This window comes from Phascolarctos cinereus, unplaced genomic scaffold (genome assembly GCF_003287225.1).
Source record: "Phascolarctos cinereus isolate Bilbo 61053 unplaced genomic scaffold, phaCin_HiC Scaffold_3;HRSCAF=262, whole genome shotgun sequence".
Lineage (NCBI taxonomy): Eukaryota > Metazoa > Chordata > Mammalia > Diprotodontia > Phascolarctidae > Phascolarctos > Phascolarctos cinereus.
This window is the reverse complement of record NW_027555736.1, coordinates 120,926,538-120,947,307: the sequence shown is the minus strand read 5'-3', so window position 1 is coordinate 120,947,307 and position 20,770 is coordinate 120,926,538. Positions and strand designations below refer to the sequence as shown.

Here is a 20,770-nt window from a genome sequence, read left to right as displayed (position 1 = left end):
CACTTACTGGTTGTGTAAGCTCAGTTTCTTCATCTGTAAAATGGCAAACTATTCCAGTATCTTTGCCAAGAAAAAATGGGGTCATGTAGAGTTGGACATGATTGAAACAACTGAATAACAATATTATCACGGGCATTTACTTTGCTTCTAAGTCTCTGGAATTAAGATCAAGTATTCCCTCAGTTACCTATTCAGTGTCTCAGATCCCTCACTCCCTTCTAAACTGCTAAATGTAACCTTTCCTGGGCACCACTGTCTCAGGCTGAAATGACAGCATCTACTGGAGGGACTACTGCAAAGATACAGGTACCACTCTTAGGATTCCCTACATAAGCTTTCCCCTCCAAGTACATTTTTAGCCAATTACCATGTATTTACAGTGAGCATAATTATACCTAATTACTTAATTAGCATGACTATATGCAGTTACTAACTCTGAATATGTGATTATGTCAGTGAAGCATGGAAACAAATGAAGTCATAAGAACCTACAGGAAGGAAGAACATTCTGGCCCACAGACCTAAAGGAAGGGAAATGGAGTAGGGCATATTCTCCAGGAAACATTGAATCCAGCCTCTTCAAAAGACTCCATTGACATTCTCTCTACTGACAGACCATGTCAGTAATTTCTAGGGTCTCAGAACATTCAGGATGATTTAAGGGAAATAATATTTTCATAGTCTAGTTTCCTGGCAGTAGGAAAGAAATCCAGGAAGAAGCTAAGTGCATCAGGAATTGTGGGAAAGCAAAAATCAAGACCAGTTCAAAACTCATTATCTAGTTAGTAGCAGAAGATTTCAGAATATGATCATAGACTCATAGATTCTGAGCTAGAAGGGACCTTAAAGGTCATTGAGTCTAACATGCTTATTTTACAAATGAGGAAACTGAGGCCCAGAAAGTTTAAATGATTTGCCCCAAGTTACATAGGTGGTAAGTGGCAAACAGAGGGATTTGAACCCAGCTCCTCTGACTCCAAAGCCCATCATGTCCTTTTACCTGTACCCTTCACTCAGTACCCTGCTGACTCACACCTGTGAAATGTCTTAGAGCTTTAATTTTATAGCATAAGAAGACAATAATACTTGCTGTAATAGTTCCCAAGGTACTCCCTTCGTGGAGGCTAATATCCTTCTAACAAAAAGAGAACCATCTCCTGAAGCTTAGGGTTCACAAAGCCTATTGACAACGGTAACCTAGTATTGATACCTTCTGAGTCTGAAAATGAGAAAACATAAAAGTTGGGGGGGGGGGAAGATAATTGAACCCCACCCAAACTTTTTGCAACATTAAATGACTTCCTGTCAGTGAGAATGGGGGAAGTACCCAGTAGGCAAGAATGGTTACAAATTAAATATTCTCTTCACCACTGGTAATGCAGCAGTCTAGCTACCATGTAGCTGCCTGTGTGATTCTCATAAGATGCACGTCTGACAAGGTCACTCCTGCTCTTTATAACCTCTAGGGGCTCCCTATCGCCTCTAGATACAAACTCCTCCATTTGGCATTTAAAATTCTTCATAACCTGACTCTTTACATATTACTAATATATTGCCCTCTGAGATTACATTGTATCTTCAATGTTCACACACACACACACACACACACACACACACACACACACACACACATACACACATATACACCCCCACACACATGCTGTTTCCCCCATATGAATTGTCTATCGCATTTGAGTGCAGAAGTTTCACTGGTGTCTTTGTACCTACCCTCAGTGTCTATCACAGTACATAGTATCTAGTGGGCACTTAATAAATGCTTGATGGAACTCATAAAAAAAAACCACCTAAGGTACAAATAGCTTGTAAGTGCTCTATAAATGTAAGCTATTATTATTGCTACTGTTATTATCTTAGACCCAAAAGAATGAACCTGTAATGAAAAAATTTTTAAGCCCCATGACAGGAAGAGAAGGAGATATATCCCAGTTCCCCTGAAATCACAAACTGTAAGCAACAACCTACTCATGGGGCCACCCTGAGAACATCCATGTATTTATCTAAAAAAGAAGATTAAAGAAGAAAATAATCTTTTAATCTCCCAATTTACACACTGGTTACATTTTTCTCACCCCTCAGATCCAGCCAAGCCCAAATCTTCAAAGCAACAATGAAGAGCAAATGTCCTTCCTGCACCACCAACCCTTCCCATTTTCCTTCCTTAGCATCAGTTTGCCCAAATAGGGAAATCCCAGCCCAAATTCTAAGCACCAGCTGCCCAGGTCTCCATTCACACAACTCAGGACCTGCTGCTAGAGAGATAGCCAGTCTGTGCTGCTGCGGTATCAGCAACTGCTGCAGGGAGGGGCCACAGCATCAGAGAAAAGGGAGCCGGTTTTCCATATTTCATCTATGAGTCCATTATGCTGAACTAAGTGGCTGGGAATAAACATTTGTCATTATCCCATACTAAGTGATGTTTGTTAGTATAAAGGGTGACAGAAATCTATATCATGCCAATGTACTATTAATACGGCATTAAGCATATAGACTCCTGCTTCCCCACTGTGGCTGGAAAACTGGTATTAATAATTCCCCCTTCCGAAAAGGCAGGATCCAGGGCCAACTGAGTTTCTTGACATAGGGAGAGGCCTAGGAAAAGGAGGAAAGAGGTTTTCTCTTAGGAAATGCTGGTACTGGTCATAAAATTATTGTTATGAAGATTATCAGTCCCAGAATCTTCAGTCTACCCAGGAGGTTGATGAGAGGCCAGAAGACATTATTTTACTGGGGTGGGGGGGGGGAGGTGAGGGTAGAAAGTGAGTAAAGATTAAGATAACAAATACATCTACAAGAAATGCCCTACTGAAATGTCCAGAGAGCAGCACTTCAACAAAAATGGTATTTCTGAAGGCAAGGAATGAAAGAAGGAAAAAAAACTAGAAACAACCATGAGAGTTGTGAAGATTCAAGAGTAGTAATAGTGTGACTGTGGAATCAGTTTGGCTTTTTTCTCCTGTTAGAGTATTAACCTTTCCCTCTCCTCTAGTCCTCCCTATTGGGAGTCACTAGCTATTTCTCTTCTCTATAGCATTTCCAGAGCAGCTAAGTGGTGAAGCAGCTAGAGTACCAGGGCTGTAGTCAGGAAGATGTGAATTCAAATCCAGCCTCAAACACTAGCTGTGTGACCTTGGGAAAGTCACTTAGCCCTATTTGCCTCAGTTACTTCATCTATAAAAATGAACTGGAGAAGAAAACGGCAAATCACTTGAGTATCTTTGCCATGAAAATCCCAAATAAGATCATAAAAATTCAGATGCGACTGAATAACAAATAATAGCATTTCCAGAGGACACATAAAGCTTATGCAGTGTGGCAATATTTCAATAATGAGTGGCATTCACCATTCATTCACTCATGTTTATTGAGCACCTTTTACACCCATAGTTCTGTGCTATGGTCTATGGGGGATAGTCAGCCAGTCAGTCAATGAGAATTTATTAAGTGCTTATCATGTACCAGGCAGTATGTTCAGTGCTGAGGACACAAAAAAAGGCAAAAATAATTCCTGGCTTCAACAAACTTATAGTCTAGTAGGAGGCATAAAGAAAAAATAACACACAAAGGTTCCTGTCTATGCCTCTTGACTAGTTTGGGAAAGAAAATAAACACATATGAGCAGTTAAATGGCAGTAAGAGAGTTTTAAAAGAAAAACAGAAAGCTAAAAAATGTCATAGAACAGTATGTGATTAAGTGATAAATAAGTGATCAATATGTTTCATGAATTTCTTTTTTTTTTTTTAGTCAACAGGGGTTAAGTGACTTGCCCAGGGTCACACAGCTAGTAAGTGTCAAGTGTTTGTTCTGAGGTCAGAGTTGAAGTCAGGTCCTCCTGACTTCAGGGTGGGTGCTGTATCCACTGTGCCACCTAGCTGCCCCATTTTTTTTGGGGGGGGCATGAATTTCATGGGAAGGAATAAATTGGAGAGATCGGGAAAGTCTTCAATGAAAGAGACAGAAATTTAGTTATGCCTTAAAGGATAGACATGATTTAGAAAGGTAGAGAGAAAGAGAGAGGATTCGAAAATATGGAGAAAGGCAAGCAAGCAGTTGGGAATATACAACTGTACTCTAGAAAAGAAGTCAGGGTAGGTGATATGAATTTTTAAATTAGCCTAATAGAGAAGAAGGCTTAAGTCATGAAAGTAGATGATTGTTTGATGAAGAAAGCGCCCACTGAGAAGGGCTAAAGCCTGAAAACTGGACTTTGTTTAGGAAGCAAAGAGGAACCATTTTAAAAAAGACAGAAATGAAAACAGAGGAAGGGGGAGTGTGTTACATAGGCCAAGAGAGAAGAAAATTTCAAGGAGTTGGGTGGCTAAAACTGTCAAACAATACAGAGATTTCAAAGAGACGAAAACTAAGGAAAGGGTGCTGGATTTGACAACAATACTGACCTGAGAAAGCAAATTTAGATAAATAGCAAGAGTATAAGTCAGATAACAAAGGCTCAAGCAGGAAATGGATAATGAGGAAACAGAAGCAATGCATGCTGTCTATACACTTCAAATGGTAGAAATTAATGGAAAGCAAAAATAAGACAGAATGTTGAAAGGGGAAGAACTTCAAGAGATTTTTGGTGAGCAGGGGGGATAGTAAGGCCTATGCATCCTTAAAGGAAGAAGAATAGGAACCAAAGAAGAAGGAGAGATTCAAGATGCTGTAAAGAGGCTACCAGGTAGCATAATGGATAGAGCCTTGGACCTAGTCAGGAAGAGTTGAGTTCATATACGACCTCAGACAGTAACTGTCTGTGTGATCTTGGGCAAATCACTCAACTACTTCCTCATCTACAAAATGATGAGGGGTCACCTCTTAGTTTTGTTGTGAAGATAAAAATGAAATCATATTTGTAAAGCACTTTGCAAACCTGAAGATGCGATATAGGTGGTATCTATTATCAGTATTAGAAATAGATAGGGGAATGGAATTAGACTTGAAAAAGGAGGGTAGTTTTCTTTTTCTCAGAGGAAAGAGAGAAGGGTAAGAGAAAAATTGCAGAGAAAGATGCTTTGAAGCCAAAAGAAGGAAGTATTAAGGAACTCACACCAGATGGTCTCAATTTTCTCAACAAAAGCCAAGATATCCGCTGAAAATGAAATTTGGAGAGATCAAATTTGAGGGCTTAAGGGGAGTAGAGGTTTGGAATAACCACTATGGAGAGCATACTCTAGGAACTGGCAAATGTTGACTTAACAGGATTGTTAACCATGACAGGATATATCTCATGTGGAAATGGGTATGTTTGAGCTCAGATAGTCACAATGTTACTAGAAATGGCATTTAATCTCCCCTACACATTAGCTAGACCAAAAATCCATGGCTTTACCCCGTAGAAACCAACCCAATGCCTCTAACCTAAAGTTGTATGGCTATGTTGCATTCGATTTCAAAGGATTAGACATTCTGCTTGGCCCCAAAATGTAGAATTAGGATCAAGGATTATAACTGATGGGGAAGCAGATTTTAGCTCAATGTAAGGAGAAATTTCCTAACAAGTTGGAATTGAATGGGCCACCTGTAAAAGTAATTAGATCTCTATTGCTGAAGGTCCTTCAAGCAAAAGCTGAGTGACTATTTCAGGTGATATGGTAGAAGGGATTGATAATTCAGATAGGAATTATACTAGATGACCTCTAGTGCCCATTCCAAATAGAAAATTTCTTTATTCTTTGGTCATAGCTATGGACTAGGGCTTGAGGAGAAGGGGAAGGGAAGGAAGCCCTGATTTGGTAGTCATATACTTTGGGACCATCCATAGCTAACCCATATCCCATTCCAAAGTTTAAGAACACTTTTTTTTTATAAGTAACTGGGCATGCTGAAATAAATAGAGAATGAAAAACATGAGTCAAATTAATGACACAGGGAGTGAGAGACATCAAATAAACAAACCATACCGGAAAGAGATTTGATGTAATCTATTCAACAGACATTTGTCAGGTGCCTAGTATGTGTAAGATCATTTATAATGAAAACATAGGTAAAAGAAAGAACTTTGGTCCTAGATCCACCCAAAACTGGGGATATTCAGCTGCTGTGGCTTCAGGAAGTAATGATGCTTAGTACAGAGACCTCTTTTTTTCCTCCCATTCCTTCCAGAGTTACAATGCTCAGAATAAGAATAGCTCCTTGAGGGCAGGGACTGTGTCTTATCAAAAGAGATGATGTGTGTGAAAGTGTTTTCAAGCATAAAGTGTTATATAGATGCAAGCTATTACATTATTATTGTTCTTGTCATTATTATTCATCTTTGTATTCCCTGGTGCCTCACAGAATGTCTTGCCTATAATATGTTGATTAAATTGATATGTTTGTTGAATCACACAGTGAGACCCCTGGGGATCCACAAAATGAGCATTCCTCCCCTCTTGCCCACCTCTCCTTCCCTCACCACTCCTCCAAACCGAGGGATTGTAGTCTGGTCTGCAGCATCACACAATGTACTTCACTGATTTATCTGCCAAGAAGCATTTGGATTTAATTATTTATGATAGTGTCTCATTGCACCCTAGGATGTGTCCTGGAGTCTGTTCTCAGAGACTGATCAAGTCTTTGTAATCAGAGCCCTTGCTGCTGTCTCAGCTAGTAAATCTCTACTGAGAAGTGGGGTGCTCCCATCACTGTGCCTCTGAATCATCCAGAGGATTAACAGAGGGAAGAGGATTAGCCAAGTCTGGCTACACTGCTCCTGTGTGTTGCTTTTCATACCACGTGTGTTTTCTGGGGAAAACTGGGAACCATCCCATGTCCTTTTATAGGACAGAATGGAAGGGCCCCCAAGAAGGGCCCTTTTCCTATACTTAGGTCATTCTACAATCTACAATCATATTATTTACCCTTCTGATAAAGTTTTCTCCCCTCACCTTTAAGCCCCTCTCAGGCTCAAAATCTGTTTTTCCCCTAGATGAGCCTCAATGCCAATTTTACATTCTGAGTCTTCATGCAAATAATTCAGGAGGGATCTGATAAGCAATAAATAAATAGATAAATAGATGAATAAATAAATAAACAAAAAATTACAAACAGGTCTCCAGTTCTCCTAAAATCCAGAAGTTTCAGGGATGGTATTATACCTATGGTCCTCTATACATTGGTAGGATAGTACAAAGAGCACCATATTTGGAATCAGAGGACCTGGGTTCAAACGTTACATCTACCACTAACTAGTTATATGACCTTTGAGAAATTTTTTCACTTCTCTATTCTTCAGTTTCCACACCTGTAAGATGAAAGTGGTTAGATTAGATTACCTTTAAATTCTGTCTCAGCTCTACTATTCTATCATCCTCTGACTGATTGGCAAGAAACAATCAGGTCAATGATTATTACTAGTTTCTCCTTTCACCCTAATTTGTTGGTATACTGCCAGTCTGAGGGTGTAATGTGTGCATTGCATCCATAAAGAGCTTGTTTCCCCATTGGTATTTAATACACTGTAAATAATGATCAGATTATTCTGCCCCTGGATCACAAAAGCTTAGCTAAAGTGAACATCTCCAACCTAGTAGCTCCCAAATCCCTGATCAAGGACAGCTGCCTCCCCAGAATGCTTATGATCATCCACCCTAGAATGAAATATGGTACCAATAACCCCATGAGGAAGTTACTCTCTCCATCACACCCAAGAAGGACCAAGAGTTGTCTAGAACAAGCCTGGTCTCTAGAACAGGCTTTGAGCCAAAGCTATGCCATTATTTCCACAGGACATGCCTAAAATATGGGTTCTTTCCTGCTCTCCTCCCACCGTTCCCTCCACTTGCCATTGATACAGCCATTATTCAGAATCTAAGTCTTGTTCCTAGAACTAGGAGATAGCAAATGTTTGAGCATCACCAGTTTGGGAGTACAGATATCTACTGCTTGACCAAGACCATTCCCTGGCATCTTTCAGCTAGCTCACTAAAAGCCTTATCAGTAGGAGAAAAGATTTTGGGAAGAGTCATCAAATATCCATCCTATTGTGACCCCAAAATGAATGGGCATTAGCAGTACTGAATAAACCTCCTTTCCTGAATCTATTTGGCTAAGGTGCAAGAGAAATTAGGTGGCTGCCCAAGCAAGAAGAAAAATCTAATGCTGCAGTACGCCTTCACTTTCAAATAGCTGAAAGATAGATGGTTAGCCTTGAGTGTGTGGAGCAGGGTGGTGAAGTGGAGCTCACTTCACCTCTCCAGGCCTCAGTTTCTTCATTCATAAAATGAGACATTTGGATTAAACTTTCTTCTAACTCCAAGATTCCATTATCTATATGTGGCTGGGTAATATTTGAGAAGTCTCAGATGTTTGGGCTCTCCAGCCAAATGCTCAGCCCTTCCTCCTGCAAAACTATGGGGGTTTGGTTCTTCTGGGCACAGAGTAAGCCTGGAGAGGAGATGCAGTCATGAGGGACAAGTACTGCCTTAGGAAAGGAGCCATTCAGGCAAGTCCAAGTGACCAAGAAAGGGGCCAACAAGGAGCACTGAGGCAAGAAGAAGAGATGCAAAGGGATGAGAAGGAACCAAGTCCTCTAGGAATACTGGGAGTCCTTATCTACCCATGTGTATAGCTTGTTTTGTGACTGAACACAAACAGCAGCACACTCAAAGTCTAGTCTTCCCCCCTAAGAGGAGAAGCTAGAGAGTGTTTACATTCCAGTGATTCTTCCTTCTCATTCATTCCTCCTCTACCATAGCCACAGTCTTTGCAAGAGCTTTGCTTACTCATAACATTGTACTCTGGCTTGACATAGATCATCTGTAGTAAAGCCACATAGCCAGGATTTGTCTTGTTTATTTCTTCCCTTCTTATCAGACCAGACCCTTTGCCTCTGACCTCTCTTCCCAATCTTCTCTGAGCTTTATCTGACTTGGGAAATAAATAGATCACCTTAGGGAAAATCACTGAGTGTACCCTGGGACAGGCAGGAGGGCAGGAGGCTACTGAAGGCAGCAGAAGGTAAGGCCCTCCCTCCACAGTGCTTTGAACCTTTTCCTCTCCTGCTGACTTGGAACACAATAGAGATTCTTCCTCACATCTGTTCCAGAGCCAAGCAGGGAGAGCCTATTTGGAAGTGGGCAGGAAGTGGTAGATGGCAGAGAATGAATCCCTAGTGCAAGAATCCCCAATCCTGGATCTTTGGCCAGACCAGCCCCCTCCCACTCCAAAGGGGAACCCTTCTACTCAAGTACTCACATGTGTCCGGCTTGTGGCAGTTGTGTCCCTGTCGGAAGTACTGAGGGTTCTCGATGACAGGGATTCGAGTCATGCCAATCACCACTGTGTCCGGCCCGGCGTCCAGCGACGAGGGTGTGGTGATACCATGGTTTATGTGGTGTAGTGGGCTAGCTGAATCCTCTTCACCACTGATTACGGCCACTGGACCTGCATAAGTCACAACACAAATAGGGTCACCAGTCAAGGTTTGGCCCCTGGCTCCTGCCCCACACCCACATCTGGCACATTTCTCATCCTCCCCCCAGCCCTGTGTGTCAAGAATAATAATAGTTAAAGCTTACATAGTGTTTGAAGGTTTTAAAAGTACTTTGCATGTTATTTCATTGATCCTCACCCTGAGAGGTAGGTGCTATTATTACCCTCAGTTTACAGGAAACTGAGGTTGAAAAATGTTAAGTGACTTGCCCAGGGTCATAAAGGATTCAAACTCAGGTCTTCTTGCTTCTAAGATCAGCACTGTTCCCACTACACTACCCATTTGCCTGAGAACAGAGACCAATCAGAAAAGCCTCTACTGATCCCTAGATATTCCTCATAATGGCTCAAACTGAGAGATGGAATCAGGGAACCAGGAATTCTATATCCCAATAGGAAAAGGAAAATGATTACCAGAGCCATCAAATTATATTACATTAAAAAGAAACAGCCTGGGCATGAAATACTGAGAAGTACAACTCACTTCCCTAATAATCTACTTTCCTAAATACAATACAAAAAAAGGGCACTCCAAGTTGATAAAAGCAAATGATCCAGATAGGAGAAAATAAAGCGGGAGGGGTATCTCAGACTTTTTGACCGATTCAGATATCAGAATCATAGTTCTCATAGGATCAGAGATTTATAATTGGAAAGGACCTTAGAGGTAATCAGGCCCAACCCTTTATCTTAAAAGATGAGTAAACTGAAGTGGAGAGGTGAAGCGTCTTGCCCAGGGTCATATAGTTGTAAGTGACTGAGGAAGGATTTGAACGCAGGTCTTCTTATATGCCTTCCATTATTCCTTGTGGCCTCCCTGGTTTTAAAAAGAGCCACATATTTAAACCAAATCAAGAACAGGGTCCTGAGGATAAATGCAAAAGAGTGTAATGACAGTGTCAGGAATACTAAAAGAAAGAATGAACTTGTGTTAACCAGAAAGGCCCTTTCTGGAGTTTTACTTAGCATTTATGCTGTAGGCAAGAGAACAATGGAAGAAGTGATAAGACTTTAGTGGGGTGAATGGTATAATGATACACACTAAGAGAGAAGGCAGAACTGTTCAATTTCCATTTGCTTCTGTTTTCTCTCCCAAGAAATATGATAATAAGACAAAAAATAGATAATTAGTCCATTGAAAACTGAGATAAGTGGGAAACTATTAGCAGAGCACCTAATTGTCCTTTATGAATTTGTCACCTAGCACTGATGAACTATATCCAAGGTTACCGAAAAAAACTTATAAATGTAGATATTATTGCTAAGCCACTTTGTGTGTGTGTGTGTGTGTGTGTGTGTGTGTGTGTGTGTGTGTGTGTGTGTGTGTGTAAGACAGAGAGAGAGAGAGAGAGAGAGATACAGAGGAGGCTGATGGTGGAGGTGGGAGAGAGTGGGGTGGGGGAGAAGAGAGAGAGAGAGAGAGAGAGAGAGAGAGAGAGAGAGAGAGAGAAATGCTCCAGTCTTTAGAAATGAAAAACTTGATTCCTCTAACTCTATAGGCCAGTGAGCTTGACTTCAATTCCTGGCAACATTCTAAAACACACTATTAAAAAGATCAATCACTGATGGATTGATTAATAAGATGGCTTATAAATACCGGGAAAGGGAAGTGATGATCATTATAACTCAGAATGAGTTAATCAAGAACAAGTCATACCAGACTAACCTCATTTCCTTTTTTTGACAATGTTATTAGATAAGTTGAGCAGGATAATGTCATAGCTCTATTCATTCTACATTCTTTCATTATAAACTTTTTTATATAATATTTTATTTTCCCCCAATTACATATTAAAACAATTTTTAGCACTTAAAAAAAGTTTTGAATTAGAAAACATTGAGTTGCATGACCTAGATGACAGTATAGTTGAATGAATTCAACTGCTTAAATGACTAGACCAAAAATAATCATGCTTATATGATTGATTTCATCCTGGTATGTGTTCCAGTGCTTCCAGGCTCTGTCCTTGGGCCTATTCAATATTTTTATCAGTGATTTGGATGAACACTTAAATAGTACAGTTATCAAATTTGCAGATGACATGCATCTGGAAGATAGCTAATTTGCTATATGAAAAAAAAACTGGAATCCAAGAAAATCTTGACAAGCTAGAATGATGGCCTAAATCAAGGCTAGAATGAAAGCCCAAATCTAATGAGATGAAACTTAGTAGTGATAAAAATAAAGTGTGCTGGAAAGAGTACCAGATTAGGAGTCAGGAGACTTGGTTTGCAGTCCAACTTTGGCTGCTTACTTGCTAAGAGATCGGCAGACCATTTAACCTCTCTGAGTCAGTTTCTTCCTTTATAAAATGGGGGATAATCATACCTGCCCTGGCTTAACTCACAGGCAATTTGTGGGAGTAAATTGATATATTTGAAGGAACTCTCAAAAAAAATCCATATAAGCACAAGGTATTATTGTTATTTATTTATTTAAAATGTATACTCGTACTTCTTCCAAAAAGGATTTGAAGCAAGTTATGATTTGTCTCCACAGGATTTTTCTAATGGGAGGGTGGGAAAGATGGAGAAATGCACAAAGCATATTTTAAAATCGCATGTGGTTTGCATCTTGTTTGCATATTGTCTATGTCTGTATGAACTATGCAATTTATTCTTAGTCAATCTTCCTTGCTCCTTCCTTCTTTCCACAAATATTTATCCAGTACCTGCTATGTGCTAAGCACTGTGCTCGGTGCTTCGGAAGAAACAAAGACGAATCATTTTCAAGTTAAAATGTTATCATCACTATGTTGAAGGCTGTCATTTCTGATTTTTCTCTTCTCTCTTCTTCCTCACCTGCCCATAATCATTCACCCAGACCCCTAAAATACACATGTACAGCGAAAAGGAAAGAGACAGATAAAAGCCAGAGATGTGAGAAGGGGAATGATAAGGACCATCAAAACCACTTGTCAGGATTTTGTAGCATGGTTTCCTTCATCAGGCAGTGATTTGAGTTAGACCTCTAAGGTTCTATCAAACTCAAAAACCCTCAAACTCCATGAAAATATACATCAAGCCTCCAAGGGCTTAATGAAGAATACCGGATTAAGACAACACAACAAAAGCCTGGTGTAAACCCTGATACACCAACTCAAATTTCCCGGATAGCCTCAGGTAACACTACAACCTTTTCCACCCCTATTCTCCACCCCTACCCCCAATCCAAGAGAGCAGCCTGGGGGTAGAGAGGTAGAGGGAATTAAAAGGTCATTCCAAAAGGAAGCTTATGAGGCTAATGAGCAGAGTATTACATACTGCACCCCCCAACAGTGCTGTTGATAGTAAAATATTTTGAAAGGCATGTGTGGCAATGCTGTAAACTGTACCAGCTGGAATTGTTTGTAACTCAGTGAACCCTCAGTTTAAAATGGCCACTCTGCTAGACACGTGGACACCAGACAAAGTACATACTGTGATTTAGTTTTCAGGCTCAAAAAACGTGTCCAATACAAAAACTCCATTGCCAACTTGTCAAAGATAATGGAGAAAATGGTTTCCGTTGACAAAGTGGTAGGCAAAGTTTCAAGAAAGAAGGAAGGGCACCTGCAAAGCTATGAGAAAGGGAAGACGAGCAAATGCAACTTAATGGGCCTCCATTTTACCCAACAAGTATCAGAGAGCTTGGTCCAGGCCATGACAAATCTTTGAATCTGTCAGAGATTATGGGAAACAGCTGCAATACATTGTTGCCTAAATGCTTGGAATAATTTTTTGCCCAGCAATAAAATCAGTTTCTTAGAGACTCGTTGCAAGCTTTGCCCCTTGAACAATCTTCTAAAATAATGCCCAGGCCTGATAAATGACAGAAGGGACTGTTCTCCTCAAAGTCTAGTAGTAGGGACATGCCACTGGCTTGGTTCAGTTTTGTTTTAAGACTGCCTGAATACAGCGTTACGAACTAAATGACATCTGAAGGTCCCCTTTAGTCCTGTTTCTATAATAAGCATCTGTGGAGGGATCCTCTCTGAGTAGTGAGTGTATTTCTGTTTTCCTATAGACATTCACTCTTTCCCAGTCTCTCCTCTTTCCCCTCCCTATCCTTTCTCTCTCAGACAAATAAAATGTTTAAGTGAAAACAAAAATGACATTCCAGTCTTCTAGAGACTCAAGCCTATCTCATTTCCTCTTTCAATTATGTCACTTCAGTTTAATGTGACAGACATGAAATAAGCACCTTTTGTATACACAGCACTATGGCAGGCGCTGGAAGTGACAAAAAGGTTTAGGTAAGAGATGGTGATGTAGTCCCAGCCCTCATGGAACATACTGACTCATAGGGTGATAAGATCCTAACACGCCCAAGATACAGAGCAAAGTTGTACGTGAAGTCTGGCTAGGAAGGGGCGGGGAGCACATCACAAAAATGAGTGCTTCAGAAATTGATGCCTCCACACCTTTGTTATATAGGTCAGGAAACTGTAATCCTGGTAGTTAAGTGAATTGCCATACAGCAAGTTAGTAGCAGAGCTAGAACTCAATCAGAGGTCACAGTTACTTAGTGGTACAGCCAAGTACTTAAACTAAGGGGTCTGAGCTCCCAGTCTGGATTTTTCCATTATATCATGCTGCCTTTATTACATAATACCTTGTATGGTTTGTTATTGTTTCACATGATTGTGTCTTGTAATCTCCACTGGACTACATGCTCCCTGCAGTATGTATGTGTCAGGTCTTATACTACGTCTTCCTTATTCCCCACTGTGCCTAGGAAAGTAAAAGCACACAGGAGACACTTAATATAACCTGCACAGAATCATCAGTCTAAGACCTGAAAAAGCCTTCAGAGGCCAACTGGTCCAACCTGCAGTTGAACAAGCATTCCTTGCACAACATTCCCCGAAACTGATCATCCCTTAGAGCTTGAAGTCAGAGAAAGTGGAACTTACTGCCTCCTGTCCTACTTTGGGACAGCAGCTATAATTGTTAGAATCTGCCTCTCTGAAACCTGAACCCATCATTATTTCTGGTTCTGGCTTTTAAGTCCAAGCAGAACAAAACTAGTCCCTGGTTCATATAACATCCCTCCAAATATCTGAACACAACTATGATGTCTTTCTCAAATCTTCCCTTTGCCAAGCTAAACATCTCCAGTTCCTTCCTTTAATCCTCATGTGATTTGTTCTCCAATCGTTTCACCATACTTTTTGCCCTATTTTGGACATCCTACAATTCATCTGTCTTTCCTATATTGTGGTGCCTAGGACAAAAAGCTGACTCTATGCATAGCCTGATCAAAGCATAACACAGTAGAAATATTACTTTTTTCACGCTGGACACTATGTCTCTCATACTGCAAGCTAGGACGGAGATAGCTTTTTTTTTTGGCTGCCATTTCACATAACTGAGAGATTGACACTGTTGGCATTTTGTAACCCACTAAAACCCCCAGATCTTTTTCAAACCAGCTGTTGTCTCTCCCTACCTCCTCCATCCTGTATTCATGAAGCTGATTTTGTCAACCCAATTGGAGAATTTGATATGTATCCATATGTCCATATTACATTTCATCTCATCCAATTCACCCCATCATTTTAACCTGCCAAAATCTTTTTTGGTCCAGATTCTTTCATCCAACATGTTAGATATCTCTCCAAGCATTATGTCAGTGGAAATTTTGGCAAACGTGTTATCTATGCCTTTATCCAAGTCATTGATAAAAGTGAGGAACTACCTAGTACCTAGGACTGATCACTGGGGAACTATGTTAAGGACCTCTCTCAAAGTTGACATCAAATAATTAATGGCTACTCTTTAAGTCAGGTCATTGAATCAATTCCAAACTCATATAACTAGCCCATGTGTCTTCATCTTATTGATATATAGTATAAGAGATATTGTCATATGTTTCACTTAAATCTATTTCTACAGCATCCCCATCATCTACCAATTTAATCAACTATTGAAAGAAAAGGAAGTCTACATAAGTGTGGCATGACCTGTTTTGATAAAAAAAAAAAATTTTAGAAACAGCCTGGCTTTTAGTGATTCGTGCTTCTTTTTCTAAGCATTTACAAATTTAGTGAGATGTTCTAGAATGTTACCAGGATTAGTCTATAATTTGCAAAATCCATCCTGGTCTTGGTGCTGTTGTTGTTTTTTTAATGGGATCAAATATTTGCCATTTCTCAGTCCTGCAAAAAGTTAAGTTAACAAGCAATCATTAAGTGCTCACCATGTGCTGGGCAGCAAGAATCTGAATACAAGCAAAAGAAAGACAGTCCCTGCCCTCAAAAAGTTTTCAATCTAATGGGGAAGACAACACAGAAAAGGAAACTGGAAAAAGAAGAGAGAAGTTACTGGTGGGGGGTAAAGGGGGATGACACAAAAGTAGAGAAGTCTGGTCTGATAAGAAATGAAGAAATGGCTGTTCTAGCGCTCTTATTAAATGGAGGTTCTGCAAGGAGAACCTCCACCCTCCAATCAGAGAGAGAGGCCTCAAGGGCAGAGGGTAATTCTGACGGGTGGGTTCCAGGGCTAAAGTGATCTTCTAAAATGAAGAGATAAGAGATTTTGCCATTCTCCAGGATCTTTCAAAACTCACTGGTGACAAAGAATTACAAAGCTCAGTCACCTCCCCTGCCCCACACACCCATTTCTTTTATCCTGTTCCTTTAAAATAAGGTATACTGGGGCGGAGCCAAGATGGCAGAGTGAAAGCAGTGACTTGCTTGAGCTCTCCCCCAAACCCCTCCAAATACTCATAAAAAATGGCTCTAAACAAATTCTGAAGCAGCAGAACCCACAAAAAGACAGAGTGAAACAAATTTCCAGCCCAAGACAACCTGGATGATTGATCAGAAAAGTGTATCGCGCCGGGCTGGGAGCACAGCTCAGTGCCGTGTGGTCACACAGCAAACCTAGAGCAGGCCTCAGAGGACTGAATCGCGGGCAGCTGTGGAGGTTTCCAGACTCCTCAATCCACAAATGCCAAAGACAACTTGGAAGGTCAGTGGGAAAAGTCTGTTTCTGTCAGTGCTAAGAAGGGAAGGTGGGGTCTCAGATCCATTCCCCAAGAGCCTGGCCGGGGGGGGGGCAGCTGCTTCCCGAGCTTCTGGCCCACAGACTGAGAGAGAATCCAGTGGCTGATTAGAGAGGGACTGCAGGGATCTCTTTGACAGTACTGAGGCAGGAATCTCTTGCTTTGCCCATGTGTGGATCTGGGTCACAGTTCTGTGGGCAGTGCTGGGGTGAGGAGGAGCGCTGGCGTGGTGGAGCTTGTACTGGCTGTGGAGAGGAACCCCTCCTCACAGTTACGGGACAGAAAGGAATACTTGTGGTCACAGGCCAGGAAAGGAGTAAACACCTCGCCCCTTATCATACCACCTTGAAAGAACTGAAAATATACAGATCCCTACAAGTATCTCTGAAAACAGCTACACAAACCCTGAAGCTTGGGACAGTACACTCTCCACACTGGAAGCAGACTCTTACCTTAACAAAGAGTTTGAAACTAAAGTAATTGGCTGGGATTATGAGCAAGCAGCGCAAAAAGAGTCAGACTATATTATCCTAACTTTGGTGAAAAAGAAGATCAAAATATACAACCAGAAGAAGACAACAAAATCAAAGCTCCTACATCCAAAGCCTCCAAGAAAAATATGAATCAGTCCCAGGCCTTGGAAGAGCTCAAAAGGGATTTTGAGAAGCAAGTGAAGGAAGTAGAGGAAAAACTGGGAAGAGAAATGAGAGTAATGTAAGGAAATCATGAAAAAAAGTCAACAGCTTGCTAAAGGAGACCCAAAAAAATACTGAAGAAAATAACACCTTAAAAAAGCCTAACCCAAATGGCAAAAGAGGTCCAAAAAGCCAATGAGGAGAAAAATGCCCTAAAAAGAAAAATTGGCCAAATGGAAAAGGAAGTCCAAAAGATTACTGAAGAAAATACTTCCTTAAAAATTAGAATAGAGCAATTGGAAGCTAGTGACTTTATGAGAAATCAAGACACTGTAAAACAAATCCAAAAGAATGAAAAATTAGAAAACAATGTGAAATATCTCATTGGAAAAACAACTGACCTGGAAAATAGATCCAGGAGAGAGAATTTAAAAATTATTGGACTATCTGAAAGCCATGATCAAAAAAGAGCCTAGACATCATCTTTCAAGAAATTATCAAGGAAAACTGCCCTGATATAGTAGAACCAGAGGGCAAAATAGAAATTGAAAGAATCCACAGATCTCCTCCTGAAAGAGATCCCCAAAGGAAAACTCCTAGGAATATTGTAGCCAAATTCCAGAGTTCCCAGGTCAAGGAGAAAATATTACAAGCTGCCAGAAGGAAACAATTCAAGTACTGTGGAAACACAATCAGGATAACACAAGATTTAGCAGCTTCTACATTAAAGGACCGCAGGGCATGGAATATAATATTCTGGAGGGCAAAGGAGATAGGATTACAACCAAGAATCACCTACCCAGCAAAACTGAGTATAATCCTTCAGGGGAAAAAATGGTCATTCAGTGAAATAGAGGACTTTCAAGCATTCCTGATGAAAAGACCAGAGCTAAACAGAAAATTTGACTTTCAAATACAGGACTCCAGTGGAACATGAAGAGGTAAACAGGAAAGAGAAATCATAAGAGACTTATTAAGATTGAACTGTTTACATTCCTGCATGGAAAGATGATATTTGTAACTCATGAGAACTTTGTCAGTATTAGGGTAGTTGAAGGAAAAAAATTATGTATGTATATATAGATAGATAGATAGAGGGCACAGGGTGAGTTGAAGATTAAGGGGTCATATCTGGAGAATAAAATTAAGGGATGAGAGAGGATGATACTCGGAGAAGAAAGGGAGAGGTAGAATGGGGTAAATTATCTCACAAAAAAAAACAGAAAAGAAAAGTCTCTCACAGTGGAGGGGAAACAGGGGAAGGTGAGAGGGAATGAGGGAATCTTATTCTCATAGGATTTGGCTTAAGGAGAGAATAACATACACATTCAATTGGGTATGGAAATCTGTCTTACCCTACAGGAAAATAGGGGGAAAAGGGGACAAGAGAGCAGGGGGTGATAGAGAGGAGGGCAGATTGGGAAAGAGGGTAATCAGAAGCAAATATTTCTGAGGAGGGACAGGGTCAAAAGAAAGAATAGAATAAATGGGAGGGCAGGACAGGATTAAGGGAAAGAGAGTTAGTTTTTCACAACATGTCTACTAAGGAAGTGTTTTGCATAACTGCACATGTACAACCTATATTGAGTTGCTTGCCTTTTCAATGAGGGTGGGTGAGGAGGGAGGAAGGGAGAAAATTTGGAACTCAAAGTTTTAAAAACACATGTTTTAAAAAAAATGTTTTCACATACAACTGGGAAATAAGAAATACAGGAAATGGGGTACAGAAGTCTATCCTGCTCTACAGGAAAATAGAAGGGGAAGGGGATAAGAGAAGGGAGGGGGGAGAGATAGAAGAGAAGGCAGAACAGGGGAAGGGGCATTCAGAATGTATGCCATCTTGGGGTGGGGGAGGGGTGAGAAATTTGGAACTCAAAAACTTGTGGAAGTGAATATTGAAAACTAAAAATAAATAAATTTATATTTTTTTTAAAAAAGGAAAAAAAATAAAATAAGGTATACTCTTTCCAGAGCCAAATGGCAGTCATGAGTCCCTTCTTACCAAGCCTCAATGAAATCTATGAAGTCAAATCTGCTTTCTGTAGTTCACTCCCATGTATTATCCATTCTTTATGTATTTGTATACAAATATAAGGCCCTCTATTTTATTGCTATCTGCTTTCTCAGATAGTACCTCCTGGGAATTATTGGTCCTCTCTTCTGCTATTCTTCCTGTCATATATGTTTCTCTGTGTGGGACCAGGTTCATCAGATCTATGTGGACAGTTTTCTCTTTCCCCTTTCTTTTTCAATTTAAATCCCACCTGATTTAATTTGCAAGTCTCCATGCAAATATGATTTTTATCAGCCCTTAAGGCAATATCCAGAAAAATGCTCTTCTCAGACACTAACCTCTCAGGTAGCTGTTTACTTACCAAATCTGCCTTTCACTTCAGAAATCCCTACTTTCAAAAACACCACCTGAGTCCCCCAAGGTATTTAGTTTTTTGGACAGGACTTCATCATTCTTAACCATATTTTCTAGCTTCCCTCCAGTGGTAGCATTTATTCCCACCTGAATCACCAGCAGTAGACAATAGTTGTCAGATTTGACAATTCTTGGGGGGAGGGAAGGGGTCTGACATATCCCCAATACATGCCCCAGGAAAATAAACTATCTTTACATTATTTCTATTAAATAGAGTCTTCTGTCTCAGATCTTTAATTGATTACAACTCCTTGGGGCAGGGGAGAGTGGGTGGTTGGCATTGGTCTCTAAATTTGCAATGTCTCCTTTGATGACCTGGATAGAGATAAAAGGACTGTTTGGACTTTTCAGTGAGGGGTAATGAAAGACTTAGTAGCAATTAAGCCAGGTAGTATATCCCTAGTCAGGAGGCATCTTGGAAGTAAAAGTATGTGACATGGGGCTTGTGACTGAGAAGACCTTACCTTCTTCAAGGACTTGGATGAGATATAGCATTCATTCAATTCCAAGCTCCACATCTACTACTTGTGAAAGATAGTTTACCAGTCTCATAATTTAGTACTGCCTACAATGGTTAGAATTTGCCACCTAGGAATGAGGAGGGAGCTGGTAGGTCCATTAAGGGATATTTAGACACATTGAATCTACATAGATGTCATGGTGCCTCCCAATACTCATAAATGTTTTCCCTAAATTTTTACCACACCCCCAAGATTCTCAATCCACTGTCCATCCACTGACTTCTTCCTACACACACTCTCATTTGTGCATAGCATCACTGTCTATTCACTTCAAAGGCAGAAAGCTCAGGAGTTTACTGGGACTTGATTAAGAACACAAAGCTAAAAACAATGCCTCTGTCCACGTGGACCACTTTCCTTTCTTCTCTTCCTCTTTTTGGCCACTATATTTTGAGGCATCTCTCACAGCCAAACAAAAACAAAAATCTTAATGAAGCATGGAGGCCCTGAAGGGGGAAGCACTTCCTCTTCCTATCTTAATAAACAGTGCACAGAATCTTATTAAGATACTGAAGGAGAAAAGAAAAATGGAGAAAACCTCAGGTGTCTAGGGAGTTGTCTTCTATTTTCCTGAAGCTGCCAGAGGCTAAGCAGGTCAAGAAAATGAGTAAAGCCTCCTGTATCTGAGTTCCTGACACACACAGAGACCATCTTTTACCTGCTCCCTGCTTCTGTCCTGTCACTAATCCATTTCTAATTGTACAATTACTTTATTATGTAGCTCTAATAAACAAAAAGAAATAGGAAAAAACTACCTTGAAGCCTTTT

At 40.4% G+C, this 20,770-nt stretch overlaps 1 protein-coding gene across 4 annotated transcripts in view; it reads right to left on the bottom strand.

Annotated features, from left to right (window-relative positions):
• Nucleotides 1-20,770, bottom strand: part of NTRK3 (neurotrophic receptor tyrosine kinase 3) — a 471,829-nt gene that overhangs the window by 177,937 nt on the left and 273,122 nt on the right. For all 4 annotated transcript variants that reach the window (XM_020964687.2, XM_020964678.2, XM_078151146.1 and 1 more), the window contains one exon: nt 9,194-9,382. In XM_020964687.2, the coding sequence (XP_020820346.1) occupies nt 9,194-9,382 (189 nt within the window). The remainder of the gene's footprint in view (nt 1-9,193; nt 9,383-20,770) is intronic.